The sequence below is a fragment of the Argentina silus genome (assembly GCF_951799395.1).
Source record: "Argentina silus genome assembly, chromosome: 1".
Taxonomy (NCBI): Eukaryota; Metazoa; Chordata; class Actinopteri; order Argentiniformes; family Argentinidae; genus Argentina; species Argentina silus.
In genome coordinates this window covers 14,524,855-14,540,374 of record NC_139655.1, presented here as the reverse complement: position 1 = coordinate 14,540,374, position 15,520 = coordinate 14,524,855, and the positions used below count along the sequence as shown (strand labels likewise).

General features: G+C 45.5%; 1 protein-coding gene across 1 annotated transcript; it reads left to right on the top strand.

Annotated features, from left to right (window-relative positions):
* The first annotated feature begins 1,189 nt into the window (after window positions 1–1,189).
* Window positions 1,190–14,562, top strand: ache (acetylcholinesterase (Yt blood group)). Its single transcript, XM_083672568.1, has 5 exons — window positions 1,190–1,366; window positions 7,169–8,646; window positions 10,196–10,388; window positions 10,885–11,057; window positions 14,090–14,562. The coding sequence occupies exons 2-5, from the start codon at window positions 7,254–7,256 to the stop codon at window positions 14,209–14,211; spliced, it is 1,881 nt and encodes a 626-aa protein (XP_083528694.1). The 5' UTR covers window positions 1,190–1,366; window positions 7,169–7,253; the 3' UTR covers window positions 14,212–14,562.
* The last annotated feature ends 958 nt before the right edge of the window (window positions 14,563–15,520 follow it).

Below are 15,520 nucleotides of genomic sequence, written 5' to 3'. Positions count from 1 at the left end.
CCTAATAAAATGTTCAGTGAGTGTAGATACATAATGTGCTCCTTTTAGCTAAAGGAACATTGAATTGAAATCAGAAACTAGTTTTAGTTCTAGTTTTTTCCTTCTCTTGTCCTGTTGATAGTATGTGGCCCAGTGTTTTATCACTCTGTGTCACAGTGGTGTGCGTGCGTGCGTGCGTGCGTGCGTGCGTGCGTGCGTGTGTGCGTGCGTGCGTTTGTGTGTATGTATGTCTGTGCGTTTGTGTGTGTGTGTGTGTATGTGTGTGTGTGTGTGTGTGTGTGTGTGTGTGTGTGTGTGTTTCAAGGACAATGATGTCAGCAATGTGTTTAACCGTGGCCTTAGAATAGTGTAGGCTGGCGAATCCAGGCACTCTCCTTAATTACCAAATACATCTCTACTACCCCCCACCCCTCGCCTCTCTCCTACAGATCCCACCCGCTCCCCATCAACTCAGCAGTATCGACCAGCCCAACACACACACAAACACACACACACACACACACACACACACACACACACACACACACACACACACACACACACACACTTACTTTTCTCAACCATGTGCCCCTCCCTCTCCCCTTTTGTCTCAACATTTTTCAAGATTGACTGGAATACATTGTGTGCACAACGAGACAGATGGAGATAGAGAGAGAGAGAGAGTGAGAGAAGAGAGAGAGAGAGAGAGAAGAGCGAGAGAGAGAAGAGCGAGAGAGCACAAGTGAGTGTGGGAACTGAGAGGTGGAGATAGGGTGGCTCACTCAAGATCTGTATAAATCAAGATTGGATGAAGTCCAACGTCCATAGAGATGTTAAATTAAGTAAAATGAAGGACATGACTTGACTAGATTTCCTATAGGCTACTAATCTGTATTCATTGTCCATATAAAACAATCAGAATATAGGCTGTTTACAGCTGAAAGAATATCTTAACAAGAGTCAGTTGACGAACTTCTACAAACATTTGGAAATCCGTTTGTTTTACAACAAGAGAGGGTGGTAGTGTTTTTTTCTTCTCTCGCGAGAGGCCGGTGAGTGGTTTTCCTTTTTTCACATTCTGTGAGGTGTTTTTATAGGGGCAGTCTCCCCCTATCGTCACAGCGGCATAGTACGGCTCTCAGAGTGAAGCCGTCTCCAGTCCACTCAATACCGGGAGGCAGAATATCACTAAAACATTCAGATCTGACAGTGAGGACCGTAATTCATTCCGTCTTCTCTGTCCCTCACCAGAGAACCCTCCCTCACACCCTAAACTGTGCCGGACTTCGGGTTTAACGTCGTCCAAGGACAGTGAGAGGAGGGAAGCAGCCTTGGGGGAAATCGGTGAGGCTGAGTCGCTTGGTCCACTCCGGAGTAAGCTTGCCAGGTAAGGTAAAACGCACAGCCAGCTCCGCTGCTGGCTTCTGTGTCCTTTTATAGAAATTTGCTCGAAATGAGTCGATCTCTCGCCGTCGTTGAAATTGAACATTCGAATCGTATAGCTATCAAGCAACATGATCATGCAATTGGATACGAGAGAGAGGGGGGCAGTGGACCAGTGCGTGAGTGTGTGCTACTGTGCGTTTGTGACGCGCATTCATGGCGAGACGCATGTGTGTTCGTGTGTTTGTTGCTGTTCCTCTTCCCGCACATCTGTTTTGGGGCGCAGAGGGCTTATGTCTGCGCCTTTTTAACAGATTACATAGTCTGAATGTTTAGCATGGTCATCGCATAATGTAGGCTACAAAAATGAACTCTGCAAACGAACGCAACCAATACAGTTGTTGTGGTGCGAATGTGGACTATAATTTGTAGTAGTCCAATTCAGATGAGAGAATATAGTGTGCAGTTAGGCTATTCGCACACTTGGATCTTCATGCTTCAACCTTAATTAGGACTATAATAATAATAATATTATTATTATTATTAGTAGTAGTAGTAGTCGTAGTAGTAGTAGTAGTAGTAATATTATCATTATGTTGCTTTTAACCAATTATGCTTGTTATAATCATGTTATTCCGTAGCTGTATTGACGTTATCACTTAGCTAAATCCATACACATTGGCTTGTGATCTTATATGACAAATAAACCCAGAGATTGGGGAGCTTTCCTTGTATTATGTCACGAAAGTCTGTTTAGCCTGTCGAAGATGCTCAGCTTGCCCAACCGGTTTCCGAGCCGATGCTCCTTATGTTGCATAATGACGATGGCGATGTCAAAATAAGGTGATATATGTAGGCCTGTAACACGCCCATTTCAGATAGATTATTAAGGCTACTTTTACCGTACTCCATAGATAGATGCAAAGATAGATAGATAGATAGATAGATAGATAGATAGATAGATAGATAGATAGATAGATAGATAGATAGATAGATAGATATGTGTGCGCCTTGTGATTTGATTAAAAGTGGGATGGACAGGTGGGTGGGCGGCGAATGGCGCGCAAGGTAGTGGGGGGCATCGGACCGCCTCTACACACACAAACACACACACACACACACACACAGCCTGCACTCTCTCTCACACACACACACACACACACACACACACACACACACACACACTGACATAGCCTACACTCACACACTCACGCACGCGTAAAGGCTTTCCATTACATTTTAGGTCTTGTTTACCTCGACCACCTGCCCTCTATCCTCTCCTCTTCCCGTTGCCCGCGCATTTGACACAATTGACCAGTTATTGCTCATAAAATCGATTTTACAAATGCACACCAGAACAAAGGTATATATCGCTCCGCTCACGCAGTGCACATACAGTGGAAATGCCATAACCTTGGTAAGTGTGTCAGTGTTCTTTAGCAAGATTGAAATTAACTTCAACTGACTTGATTTCGATCATTTAGATTATGTTGAAATTAGGCTGTAGTAGCCCATTTTGACTTGTCTGGTACCAAAAACGTTTAGCCTAATATGTTTGTTTTGGTCAGGCTAAGATCCTCTGTTTATTTACACTAGACTGCCCTCGTGTTTTCATCATCTTCCCAGTCCCTATAGGCTACCCCGCAGAACCGAATCTAACTTCAACTGTCCTGCATGTTGATAGAATCGAGATAAGCTCCGTAATTTACTGCGACCACTGTATTCCCTCGAGAGGAGAGTTAATGTTTTCCTCTTGGTAGCACGCGGGTGTAGTAGGCTATTCCCGAGTGGTATATTAGTTGTAGTATCACAATATGCTTTTCTATTCTATTCTATTATTTTCTATTCTAACGACATCCAGCGACTAATCCATGCTTGTCTTTTGGTCGGATAGTACAGTTATACTATGCTACTACACTACAGGCCTCCTGCATTGTGCTCTGCCCACATACCCGGCGTGTGTAGCTGTGTGTGCACGCTCGAGTCTGGTGGATGAAACATTAGACGGGCGAAGCGCGAAACGGAAAATTCCAGCGATTCCCGTGCCGCTCGTCAAACTGTCAGTGTCTCGAGATGTACGGCCCGGTCTGTCACGTCACCCGGAGTGACAGATCGGGGTGCGCGCTACGCACAGAGATGTGCGCTGGTGTTTTTGCTGTGATGTTGTCCAAAAGTCGCCCTTCCCCTCCCCAATTTAGATCACAATTAGAGTCCACCTCTGCACTCCAAGCTTAAAGAGCATCAAGGCTGTCTCCAAGGCTATTATAGGCTGAGCTGAAAATGTGGCCTACATCTACAAAATAACTATATTCTCTCTCTCTCTCTCTCTCTCTCTCTCTCTCTCTCTCTCTCTCTCAGCAGTAACGCGCCGTGATTCCAGTGTGATAGCAGTAACCTGAGTGTCGGCTCTCTCTAAGCAACGGAGCTGATATTGTAGCAGGCATCCATATTAGACATAGGCTGTTCCAATATCCTTACTAACATCCCACTTAAAATGAAGACATTTACTGGCCATGCATTCTAAAGAAATGCTATTATTATAATAATGTAATAATAATCTATATAATATAATTATAATAAGTTATTATCATAATTAGTGTTGTTATTGTTTTATTGTTATTATTATTATCATTATCATTATTATGGTTATTGTACTGGCCATGCATTCTAATGCTATTGTGGATATTGGAACTGCACAGTCTTTCTTGCTTTCTCTCTCTCAGTAGGTTATTCTAATGTGACTACCATGGCAGCAGGGAGGTGATGTCACTGTCAATGCTGCTAGTGGCTCTTGACCTCTCATGCCCTGTGTTTGGGGAGGGGGGGGGGGGGGGGGAATGTTCAGCTCCCCCAGGGGGATATGTGACTATGCCTATGTACTTGTAGTAGTTGAGATAAGATTGCACCTTGGAAGATATAGAGGACATACCTGCTTTGAGGAAACATACAGTATATTGGAGGGAAATGGAGTGAATAGGGTACATATAAAAAGAATAAGGAGCCATTAAAGACAGAAAGAAAGATGGATAGAGTGAGGAAGAGAAAGAGATGGGGATAGCGATAGTGGGAGTGAGTAGGCTTCACAGATGGACATGGAGAGGGCAGATAGAGAAGAGAAGGGCAGGAAGACAGAGAAAGGAGAGGGGTAGGCTTCACAGATGGACATGGAGAGGGCAGATAGAGAAGAGAAGGGCAGGAAGACAGAGAAAGGAGAGGGGTAGGCTTCACAGATGGACATGGAGAGGGCAGATAGAGAAGAGAAGGGCAGGAAGACAGAGAAAGGAGAGGGGTAGGCTTCACAGATGGACATGGAGAGGGCAGATAGATAAGAGAAGGGCAGGAAGAGAGAGAAAGGAGAGGGGTAGGCATCAGAGATGGACATAGAGAGGGCAGAGAGGATGCAGTAGGCGGTGTGGACCCATGTTTCCATGGCAACAATTCCAGAGGTCACGCCGAGACTCAGGGATAGTTAAGGATAGAGAGAGAGGGAGAGGGTGATTGAGATAGAGATAGAGGTAGGGAGAGAGAGAGGTAGGGAAAGAGAGAGAGGGAAAGGGAGAGAAGGGGGGGGGCAGACAGACAGAATCTCTGTACATGCCCCTCTTTCCAAAGTCTGTGTTCAGAGATCTAACGTCCTTTATGTAATTTGTATATAATGAAGTATACACTTGTACATGTGTGTTTCAATACTAAAAGCATACTGTGTATAATATAGCCACAGAGCTCCTATAATGTACTGTATACATGATGCTGTTCACACACACACACACACACACACACACACACACACACACACACACACACACACCGTGAAACCCCCCACACCGAAACAGATCCTCCTGTGAACTTCATACACAGATTCCGGAATCTAATTTGAGAACGGGCACCCCTCCTCACCCCCCTCCCCCCAGCACCCATCACCCTAACCCATCGCACACACCGTCCCCCCTTACCCCCATTTCCGCCCCGCAGCTGTCCTTACTGATATTAATAACTCAATTGAGACACACAGACTCACACCCTGCATCCTCTACTCCTTAGGTTTCCCCCCTTCCTGCCTTCATGTCTCTCCTCACTTAGGTCATCATCTGGCTCCTACAGTAGGACCTACAGTACTTAAAGGGGAAGTTTAAACCAAATCCATTTTCATGTGTATTTCTGGTCAATTCATTAAGCATACCATCTTGAACTATCATCATGTTGCGTGCAGCTGTATCATAGCTATCGAAACGCGAGGTCTATGTTTATTTCCTAAAAAAGTCTCATACCGCGTTAAAAGACGTCAGATGATAGTTTTTGCACTCTGACCCTGCTCTACGATGCCAGTTATTCCCAGAGAGCAGCAGGCGCTAGCTCTAGCACTGTTTAACAGAAGGACCTCATGTGGGAGGTAGAGAGGAATCTTGGGAGTTGTAGGAATTGACTCAAATGGGCAATTTGGAATATCAGGACTGATGAGGGCATTCAAAGTGAGATATCTTGACTCAGATTGTTTTAAAATGCTATTTTTTGTGAATGTGTCTACTATTGACTAATGAAAACAACAAATCCACTGGATTACAGGGTAAAATTCAGCTTTAAGGAGAAAGTAGCAAGTTCAAATTGATTAATTAATTAATTAATTGAAAGTTGCCTGTCTTTACACTTCTTGTATACAGTGAACTGCAGTTATTTGCATGTGGTCAGTGTATGGTGAGCACACACACAGGCATAGCAGGTCTCCAGGCCAGTACTGTTGGCTACGGCTGCACTGAAACATCAACACATTCTGATGGTTGTGGGTGGAAGGATTGTTTGGGTCAAAGATAATGTTTACATTTAGCCTTTTAATAGTTTAGTTTGCATGTAGTTAAAGTTGGTTGAGTTTTCCTCAAGATTGAACATGTGCGTTCTGATTTGGACATTATCTTAGCTAAGAAAGACAAGATAATGAAAGGCTGATCCGTGGTTAAAACAAAAACGAAAAAGGGGGAGAAAACGTTTCTTATTAGCTCACAAAACAGGAACATGAGGAGAGGAAGAGGTAGATGAAGGACTCAGAGAGAGAGAGAGAGAGAGAGAGAGAGAGAGGTGACACTTCTAAAATAGATACACACAAATAGTACTCACAAACTCACACAAACACACAGATACACACACACACACACACACACACACACACACACACACACACAGCTGCAGTGGAAGTAATCCACCCTATCCCTGACCGTGCCTCTAAAACTAATCATGTTACTATGGCAACCACACATCGCAAAACATAAACAACAACCTACAACCTCACAGGTGTGTGTGTGTGTGTGTGTGTGTGTGTGTGTGTGTGTGTGTCTGTGAATGTGTGTGTATATGAATGATTGTGTCTGAATGTGTTTTAGGAGTGTTCTAACAGTAGTAGTAGGCTTGTTGTAGAGATGAATATTTAATATTGCCGATATTTCCTTTCCCTTGTCTCATCCTCTTACTCTGAAATCAACCTCACACTTAACCAATCCCCATCAAGCCCTTGTGTTGCTTTTTCCTCTCTCTCTATCATGCTGTCCCTTTCTTCCTCCATATAGATCTGCTCTTATTTATATCCACCCCCCCCCCGCTCTCTCTCTCTCTCTCCCTCTCTCTCTCTCTCTGTTTTTTGCTCTCTACCCCCTCTCTCTGTCTCTCTCTATTGCCATCTCTACCTCCCCCTCTCTCTCAATGTTTTATGCTCTCTTACTTCCCCCTCCCTCTCTCTCTCTGGTTCTCTATTTTGTGTCATCTGTTCTCTGTCACTCTTCCTCTCTAATCACGTTCCCTCTCTCTTTCTCGTCTGCAGATCTGAGGGGAACCAGACCAGAGACTAACAAACCTGATATTGGAACCAAGAAGAAGAAACATAAACAACAACAACAACAACAATCATGAAGACCTCCACAGTCTTCCTCCTCCCCTTCCTCCTCCTTTCTCTCCTCGCCTCCCCGTCCGCCTCCCAGGCAGAACCCGACCTCACCGTGAACACGCGTTCTGGCCTCCTCCAAGGCATCCGCCTGCCTGTGTCTGACCGCAGCGCTGTCACCGCCTTCTTGGGCATCCCATTTGCTGAGCCCCCGCTTGGCAAAAAGCGCTTCCGCAAGGCGGAGCCCAAGAAGCCGTGGCAGGGATTATACGAAGCCAAATCCTACCCTAATGCCTGCTTCCAGTTCGTGGACACGTCCTTTCCAGGCTTCTCCGGCAGCGAAATGTGGAACCCCAACAGAGAGATGAGTGAGGACTGCCTGTACCTCAATGTGTGGGTGCCCTCCTCCCCCAGGCCCCACAACCTGACGGTCATGGTGTGGATCTACGGAGGAGGCTTCTACAGCGGCTCCTCCTCCCTGGACGTGTATGACGGACGCTACCTGGCCCACACCGAGACGGTGGTGGTGGTGTCCATGAACTACCGCATCGGGGCCTTCGGGTTCCTGGCCCTGCACGGCTCCTCCGAGGCCCCAGGTAACGTGGGACTCCTGGACCAGAGGATGGCCCTGCAGTGGGTCCAGGACAACATCCACTTATTCGGGGGGAACCCCAAACAGGTCACCATCTTCGGGGAGAGCGCGGGTGGGGCCTCGGTGGGGATGCACCTCCTCTCTCCGGACAGCCGTCCCATGTTCTCCCGAGCCATCCTCCAGAGCGGGGTGCCCAACTGCCCATGGGCCACGGTGAGCCCGGCCGAGGCCCGGCGTAGAGCCACCCTCCTGGGGAAGCTGGTGAGCTGCGATGGGGGGGGCAATGATACAGAGCTGGTGGACTGCCTTCGCAACAAATCCCCCCAGGAGCTGATCGACCAGGAGTGGCAGGTCCTGCCGTGGTCCGGCCTGTTCCGCTTCTCCTTTGTGCCCGTCATCGACGGCGTGTTCCTCCCAGACTCCCCCGAGGCTATGCTCAGCTCAGGAAACTTTAAGGACACCCAAATCCTGCTGGGTGTCAATCAGAACGAGGGGTCCTACTTCCTCCTCTACGGCGCCCCGGGGTTCAGCAAGGACAACGAGAGCCTAATCTCCCGTGAGGACTTCCTGGAGGGTGTGAAGCTGAGCGTTCCGCACGCCAACGACATAGGGCTGGAGGCCGTAGTGCTGCAGTATACAGACTGGATGGACGAGAACAATGGGCTGAAGAACCGCAACTACATGGACGACATCGTAGGGGATCATAACGTCATATGCCCCCTCCAGCACTTCGCCAGGTCGTACGCCCAGTACAGCACCCTCAGGGCCAACATGGGCTCTGGAAACAGCAACCCTGGAACCATGAGCAGTGGAGGCAACTCACAAGGTAAGACTGGCGCATGCTAGATCACCATGCTGGAAGGTACTATAGTGATGATATTGTTGTAAAAAGACCATGCTCGAATGGACAACAGTGATGATATTGTCATGCTAGAAGTGGCAATATTGTTTTTAAAAGTAATTCTAGAATAGACATAAGTTATATATTTTTAATTGTTTAACTAGTGCAACAGCTGTTTGTTAAAAGGGCAATCTGGTATTCAAATGACAACAAAGTGGTCACCCAGACACTTTTTTTGGTAAACAGCTAAATTATGAGGCTGGAGAAATTGTACCACTCTCAAATTCATAGACGGAGCTATGGATGCACGGACTGACCATCCATGACATAAAATTATAGTTGTAACCATATTTTGAAGCTATACAGTGTTTATTTACAAACAATGGAGTAAAACAGGCTTATATTTTGGGTTCTGATGGGTAGGACAATTGAACTAAGCTCATGAGGCATTTAGTTATAGTTATATTATAAAGTTATATTCTTCAATCAATGTCTATATAGCATTAATTTAAAAGTCAAAACATTGATGTACCAATCCCAGATTGTGCCTTTAAATTAACAGTTAGATTTGGATAAGGGAGAAGGTTAGGATTAGTGGCTGAAATGGGGTTTTGATTAGGAAACGCTGTGTTTGGGTCATTTCTATCATGGTCAGAGAAGGTATAACAGACAGGAAAAGGAGAGTGAATTCTGGCTGTAGGGCTACAGTATGTATGGTGATGCAACCAGTAGATTGATAGGGTCATTGGAATGCACTTCTAATCCACAGGAGGCTGGTGGAGGCAGAAAACAGAGGACGGGATCATTGTAATTGATACCATTCCTCATACCATTCCATGCAGTACAATGAGGCTGTCCTCCACCAGCCTCCCCTGTTCTGATCATCGTGTCACATATACAGAGGTACTACGGTAGCCCATGAATGGTCATTATCAAGGGTTGAGGAGGTGAAATGCTCTAGTCTAGCCAATGGCTCCTGATGGTTTTTTTGTTTTTAAATGTTGTTTGTCCTATTCTATGAAATCTTTTTCTGTTCTGTTCTGCTCTATACTGTTCTATTATACAACAGTTTGATCAGAACAAGCATTGTGATTGGCCGAGAGGTGTTCAAATCTGTGCTTTATTCCCTGATAAAGTAACAGCTATGACACGTTTGACCTGTTTACCATATTTTGAGGTAATATCCCTGCGGCAAACACTCGAATTACGAAGATTTGTTTGTCACGTTACCTTGACACGTTACCTTGAAAACTATATTTCTGAGTGCAGGGCAGAAACCACCACAATTTATCACAAAATAAATATTTAAGGCATTGTTTTCTTGTTACAATTCTGTCTTTTGTTTTGTAACCGTTATATATAACGGTTATATATAATATAAGGCAATAAGACACTTGAGTCTGTGCTTTATCATGAAGTTACAGCTGAGGGGTTGGGTCATTCTACTATATTCTATTCTGTTCCATCTATTCTGTTCTATCATAACCTATCCCATGCTATCCTGTCATGCCCTCCCCTCTCCTCTCTCCGTCAGGGGGAGTGTACTTGTACCTGTTCGATCACCGGGCATCTAACCTGGCCTGGCCAGAGTGGATGGGGGTGATCCACGGTTACGAGATAGAGTTTGTGTTCGGCCTCCCGCTGGAGAAGAGGCTCAACTACACAGCAGAGGAGGAGAAGCTCAGCAGACGGATGATGAAATACTGGGCCAACTTCGCCCGCACCGGGTAAGACAGACAGGCAGCCAGACAGGTAGGCAGGCAGGCAGACAAGCAGGCAGGCAGAGAAGCAGGCAGACAGGCGACAAGCAGGCAGACAGGCAGGGGGAATGGTGGGAGATGGGGAGATGGGGTAGGAGGCACAAAATAAAATAAAATAAAAAGTAAGCATACAATGCCTAATCAAACCTAATTCTCTCTCTCTGTCTCTCCCTACCACTTTTATCCACATCCCTCTCTCCCCAACCTTCACTTCCTCTCCCCTCTCCCTCTCTCCCTTTCCCTATCTCCCCCACTTCATCCCTTCCCACCCTTCTTTCTCTCTCCATCTCTCCCTACCCCTTTTATCCCCATCCCTCGCTACCCAACCTTCACTCCCTCTCACCCTCACCTTTCTCCCTTTCTCTATCCCTCTCTACCAAACCTGCTTTCACTCTCTCTCTCTCTCTCCCTCCATCTCTCTCTCTCTCTCTTTCCCTCTCTTTCTCTCCATCTCTCTCTCCAGTAACCCCAACTCTGATGTGACGGTGGAGAGCAGGAGGAAGTGGCCCATGTTCACCAACAGCGAGCAGAAGCATGTGGGTCTGAACACGGAACCCATAAGGATCCACAAGGGCCTGCGGAACAAGCTGTGTGCCTTCTGGAACCGCTTCCTGCCCCGCCTACTCAACATCACTGGTACGACTGGGAGGTTCTACCCACTTAGAATTAGAACACTGTTATTTGATTAAGATTCTATTATGATGTCTGAGGTTCCACCCCTGTCTTCTATGACTTTGTCCCATCTCTCCACCCTTCTCCTGAAGTGTGCACTTGTACAATTCATTTCCCACAAGGGATTTTGACGGGAATGGATAGGTATAAAAGCCCATGTCCTAGACCAGTCCTATGCTTTTAAATCCATGTGGGGAAGTGCACAAGACAAGTTGACTATACTTGATGCTGGCTGTATAAGGGTTGGTCAAGGATACTTCCTCTTGGGTTGTGGCTGTAGAGAGATGTACTGTATATGACAATGGAAATAGTATTTGAAATCACTTAAAATACTTTAGCATTTGCTTGAATGCCAGATGGGTTTGTACTTTTGAGACTATTCCATCGGTTCCATTGCATCAGGCAAACTCAATCAAGCACAGCTAAGTATTTGAAATGATTTCCAATACTATTGGAACCCAGGTCTGCTCTGGGGTCACAGGCCAGAACATGACATGGTGTATCAGGTGGGTCATGAGGACATTTGAAAGCCTTTGGGTGGGTCACAATGTTAGAAGGTTTTGGAACCACTGCACTCTTCTGTAGGATATTCAGCAGGGGAGGCTGGAAATCGGAGGGCTCATTGTAATGCATGGTATGGAATAAGGAATGGTATCAAATTTGATACCATTCCTCAGTCCATTCCATGTTTGATACCATTCCTCAGTCCATTCCATGTTTGATACCATTCTGAAGTGAGGCTGGATCTTAGATCAATCGGGGACCGTGAGATAGTTAGTAAACAATGTTAATCTGACTCCAATTATTAAATATGATAGGATTGGCTCTCTACTTGCATAACTAGCCGAATATAATGAGCCCGAGGTTCATAGTCGCCCTTTAAAACGTTATGGGCTTAACGAGCACCTCACTAGACTCTTTCAATGCTTACTTTAGTCGGGAATCAGTATGCAAATAACTAGTTTAAGTAAGAGTAATTTCCTGTCATGCTATATGTACGTCGGAAATGTCCCACCTAATTAGATTATAAGATTCTATTTGCAGAAACTGTAAGTATTCACATTTACATTTATGGCATTTAGCAGACGCCTTTATCCAAAGCGACTTACAACAAATACATTTGTTTAAGTAAGTGAATCATCTATCCAACAGTCACATGTTAAAATGAGATCAAATATGACTTTAAATCTCAAATATGACTAATAAATCTCAAATATGACTTTAAATCTCAAATATGACTAATAAATCTCCATCTATGAAACATTCAAATGTCATAATTGGAACACCTAGAGGAGAGAAGGTGTGAAAAGGTCATGATGATTCAATCTCCAGCATGACGTTGTCCTGTTGTGCCCACTATCCTGTGACACAATTAATCAAAAGAGTTGTAAAGTGATAACAGTTGATCAAAGCAATACCTTTGGCTCATAAACACAGATAGTGATTCACATGTAAAGTCATGCAAATAGAATGTAGTGGTCATGAATTTAGCCAAGTTTATTTCCCACACTCATCATATTTTCAGACCAGTTTAATAATCAGCCTGTCTTCAAATCCATCTACAATTTCTTATTCCATTCCATGCATTACAATGAGCCCATCCTATAGTAACACTAGTCCTGACAGAATCAAATCAACACAGCTCAGGGCTTGTAACCAAATAAGGTTATCATAGTCAAACCTCTTATCTGACTACATGTATTTAGTCAAATAATGAGCTTTATCCTTAGTTTTCATAGCTGGAAAATGTGAGGGAGTCGCTTGCAGCGTACTGTCTTTTAGAGGGAAAAGTGGTTCTACTGACTGTACTATAAAAAGACTGAGACAGGGGGAGAGAGAGGGAGGAGGGGGGAGAGAGAGGGAGGAGGGGGGAGAGAGAGGGGAGAGTGAGATGGTGGGGACTGTTTGGTTTGCAATGGAAAGTTGTGCATGGTCAGTAATGCAAGCAGCACACACTGTACTCCAGTCCACACTTCCACTAATCTCACCCACTAAGTTTCAATGAAGAAGGATAGAACAACAATGTCATGGAATGGGGGGATTGTTCCAGAAGCCACCAGTGCATTCCTGGGAGGTAGAAAGGTGAGCAGGCTGAGGACAACGAAAGCCCATGGCCTTCCATGCCCGCTGTACGTTCTATTTCTCCTCTATGAGATCATGGCTGTCTCCTACCCTTATTTAGCCCATTCTAGGCCAGCTTTTCTTCCTTTCCCTCTTAACATAGCCTGTTTGTCTATTTTTGAGTTCAACATCCATTTACTTTTCAATCTGCGCTCTTTTTCTTCTTCTTTTATGACATAGTATCTCAAACTCAAACATAACTAGTTTAAAGTGGTTGTACTTTTTTGTATCCAAATTACCTTGGCTGCTAAATTGGGAGCCTCTAAATCTCCCTCTTGCCTTCATCCTCCTCTCCTTTAATCTCTGTGTGTTTATAACCTTCTATCCTACCCCCTCCGCCCCCCCTCCCCTCCTCCTAAACCAGTTTTCCCCCAGGAGGGTCTGTGAGAGTCTGAACACATAGCCACTTGACTTGTGAAGGGAAATGCCTCCAACCTAGTGTAGTGCTTTGTGTACTGCAAACCCAAACATCCATGTCAATGCTAACTTCTCATTGGAGCTGTTTCCAACAGCAGGAGCCTGCGGGGGCCTGTGTGAAACATAATGCTGCCACTGTGACCTCTGACCCTTAGTGATGTACTGTACAGATAAACAGTTGCGTCACTCACTAGGTCTCCCCTGACCCCCTGCTTCCTCTCTCACTCTGATAGGGTGGGATTTACAGGAATGTCTGGGTGATGATGGTGACTGTTTTTTTTTCTCTCCCAATCCCCTGCTCACCTCTCTCTCCTCTCTCCCTTTTCTCTCTCCCCTCTCTCTTTCTCCTTCCCTGTATTTCTCTCTCCCTCCCTCCCCCGCCCTCCTCCCTCTCTCCCTCCCCATCTCTAACTCCCACCCTCCCTCCCTCCCTATGTCCTTCTATCTCTCTCACTCAGATAACATTGACGAGGCCGAGAGGCAGTGGAAGGTAGAGTTCCATCGTTGGAGTTCCTACATGATGCACTGGAAGAGCCAATTCGACCACTACAGCAAGCAGGAGCGCTGCACTGACCTCTGAGTCCCCCCAAGAGAGAGAGAGGGAGAGGGAGAGAAAGGGGCTGAAAGAGAGAGAGAAGAGAGATGACCAGACCACATCCTTCCATAGACTTCAGCACAACCTTCATAAAAATGTGCAACTTAACTCATTTAGATGAGGTTAGCCAGTGGACTTCCTTGTTCTCCACACAGTCACATGTACTGTATAATCATATTTCCTGTGTGTTTGTTCTCTGGTCTGGATTCAAGATCTGTGTTCCATTGACCTCTGGGTCTCAAAAGACCTCCGTTTGGGCTTTTCTCTACAAGGGGGTAAACTACTACTGTTTAGAGTGTAGAGGGGTAGAGGGGTCTGGAGGGACTATGGAGGGAGATGGTCATACACGTCGGAAGAAATAGTCAAAGGTGTGTCATTACCTCAGAAGACTGAGACTGTGCGTGCGTGCGTGCGTGTGTGTGTGTGTGTGACTGAGGCTGAGAAACCCTCATTCACTCTGATCCTCGGGATCCCACATCACTCTACTTCTTTTTTTTTACCTAATCTTTTCTTTTTTTTCCAGTTGATAATCTTGTAATCTGCTATGACCACTATTCAACTACTGTCTTTATATCGGTACACTAGCCGTTTGTCCATCCTTCCGTCTCTCGTATCCACCATTCTTTCCCTCCTCCGTCCCCCTCTTTCTCTCCTTCTCTCTGGCTGTGATGTGAGATGTTCTGTCGTTCCTGTGCTGTGTCTTGTCTGCCTGTGGGTCCAAAGCAAACCACTGATCAGATACTTGGAATCTGGAGCCATTGATGTCCCTGTGTGCTGGCTAGAAGAACTGCACTGAAGCAAACAATCAGACCGTGTGTGTTTCTTTGTGTGTTTGTTTGTGTGTTTGTCTAGGTGTGTGTGTGTGTTACACATTTTACTTGATTGCTAAACTCTGCATGAGTATTCGTCCTCTCAGCATGATCTGTCTTTCAGTCCAATCTACTGTATGTGTGTGTGTGTGTGTGTGTGTGTGTGTGTGTGTGTGTGTGTGTGTGTGTGTGTGTGTGTGTGTGTGTGTGTGTGTGTGTGTGTGTGAGAGAGCGCATGTGAGCGTGCGTGCGTATGTGTGTGTGTGAGCGTATATCCACGTACCTCTGTTTCAATCACTAAGTCATATACTGTATGTAGCCACTTGTGAATGTGACACTCCTTCTGTCATTCGTCTTGCCTTTGGAGTGCAGCAGTAAAGTATTACATTATTATATTTTTCTGTGGGTTGAGTGTGTGTGTGTGTGTGTGGATGTGTGTGTACTACCGATGTTGTCTCCGTGCCAACGAATTGTCTGCACCCCAT